This window comes from Elephantulus edwardii, unplaced genomic scaffold, assembly GCF_000299155.1.
Source record: "Elephantulus edwardii isolate Elephantulus edwardi_28Jun2011 unplaced genomic scaffold, EleEdw1.0 scaffold00221, whole genome shotgun sequence".
NCBI classification, from domain to species: Eukaryota; Metazoa; Chordata; class Mammalia; order Macroscelidea; family Macroscelididae; genus Elephantulus; species Elephantulus edwardii.
The window spans coordinates 2,848,107-2,848,648 of record NW_006399971.1 but is presented as its reverse complement, the minus strand read 5'-3'; the positions used below and the strand labels follow the sequence as shown (position 1 = coordinate 2,848,648).

Here is a 542-nt window from a genome sequence, read left to right as displayed (position 1 = left end):
ACCAGTGCTATACCACCTAGAAGAGAGCAAGAGTGATTAAAAACTCAAACAAGTAAACTCAAACTTGACTCATAGTCCACCCTCCATCAGATTTTCCGAGGCTGTAAACAGCCTGTGAGATAGATACTCATCTTTCTCCCGAGGAGCAGCTAGTGAATTCGAACCCCCTGCCTTGGGTTGGTGGCGGGACTCCTTGTCCAAGAGGCCACAAGCATTCCCTAAGAGAAATGAAGAGGTCTGTATTTGAATGCTGGCTCCACCTCTTTAGATGTGCCTTACTGAGCAGAGGGACTGAACCTCTGAGCCTCATGGTGGCAGTAACATCAACTCCATAAGATTAGAGGAAGAAACAGTGGGTGTAAAGTACAAGGCGTGGTGCCTAGAATACAGGGAGTAATGTACTGACATTTGATTTTAGGGTGGTAACAGTAAATCTTCCTACTATCGGCCTGAGCAGCCCCTCTCTCGATGAGCTCTGTATAAATTCAAAGAAACTGCAGAAGGCTAAGCCCCAGGCCCCACCGTCCAGGAGTCAAATCTTG

General features: G+C 47.2%; 1 protein-coding gene across 1 annotated transcript in view; it reads right to left on the bottom strand.

Annotated features, from left to right (window-relative positions):
- LOC102859911 overlaps positions 1-542 on the bottom strand; it is a 10,082-nt gene that overhangs the window by 9,145 nt on the left and 395 nt on the right. The window contains exon 2 of the mRNA XM_006898152.1: positions 3-16. Within this exon, the coding sequence (XP_006898214.1) occupies positions 3-16 (14 nt within the window). The remainder of the gene's footprint in view (positions 1-2; positions 17-542) is intronic.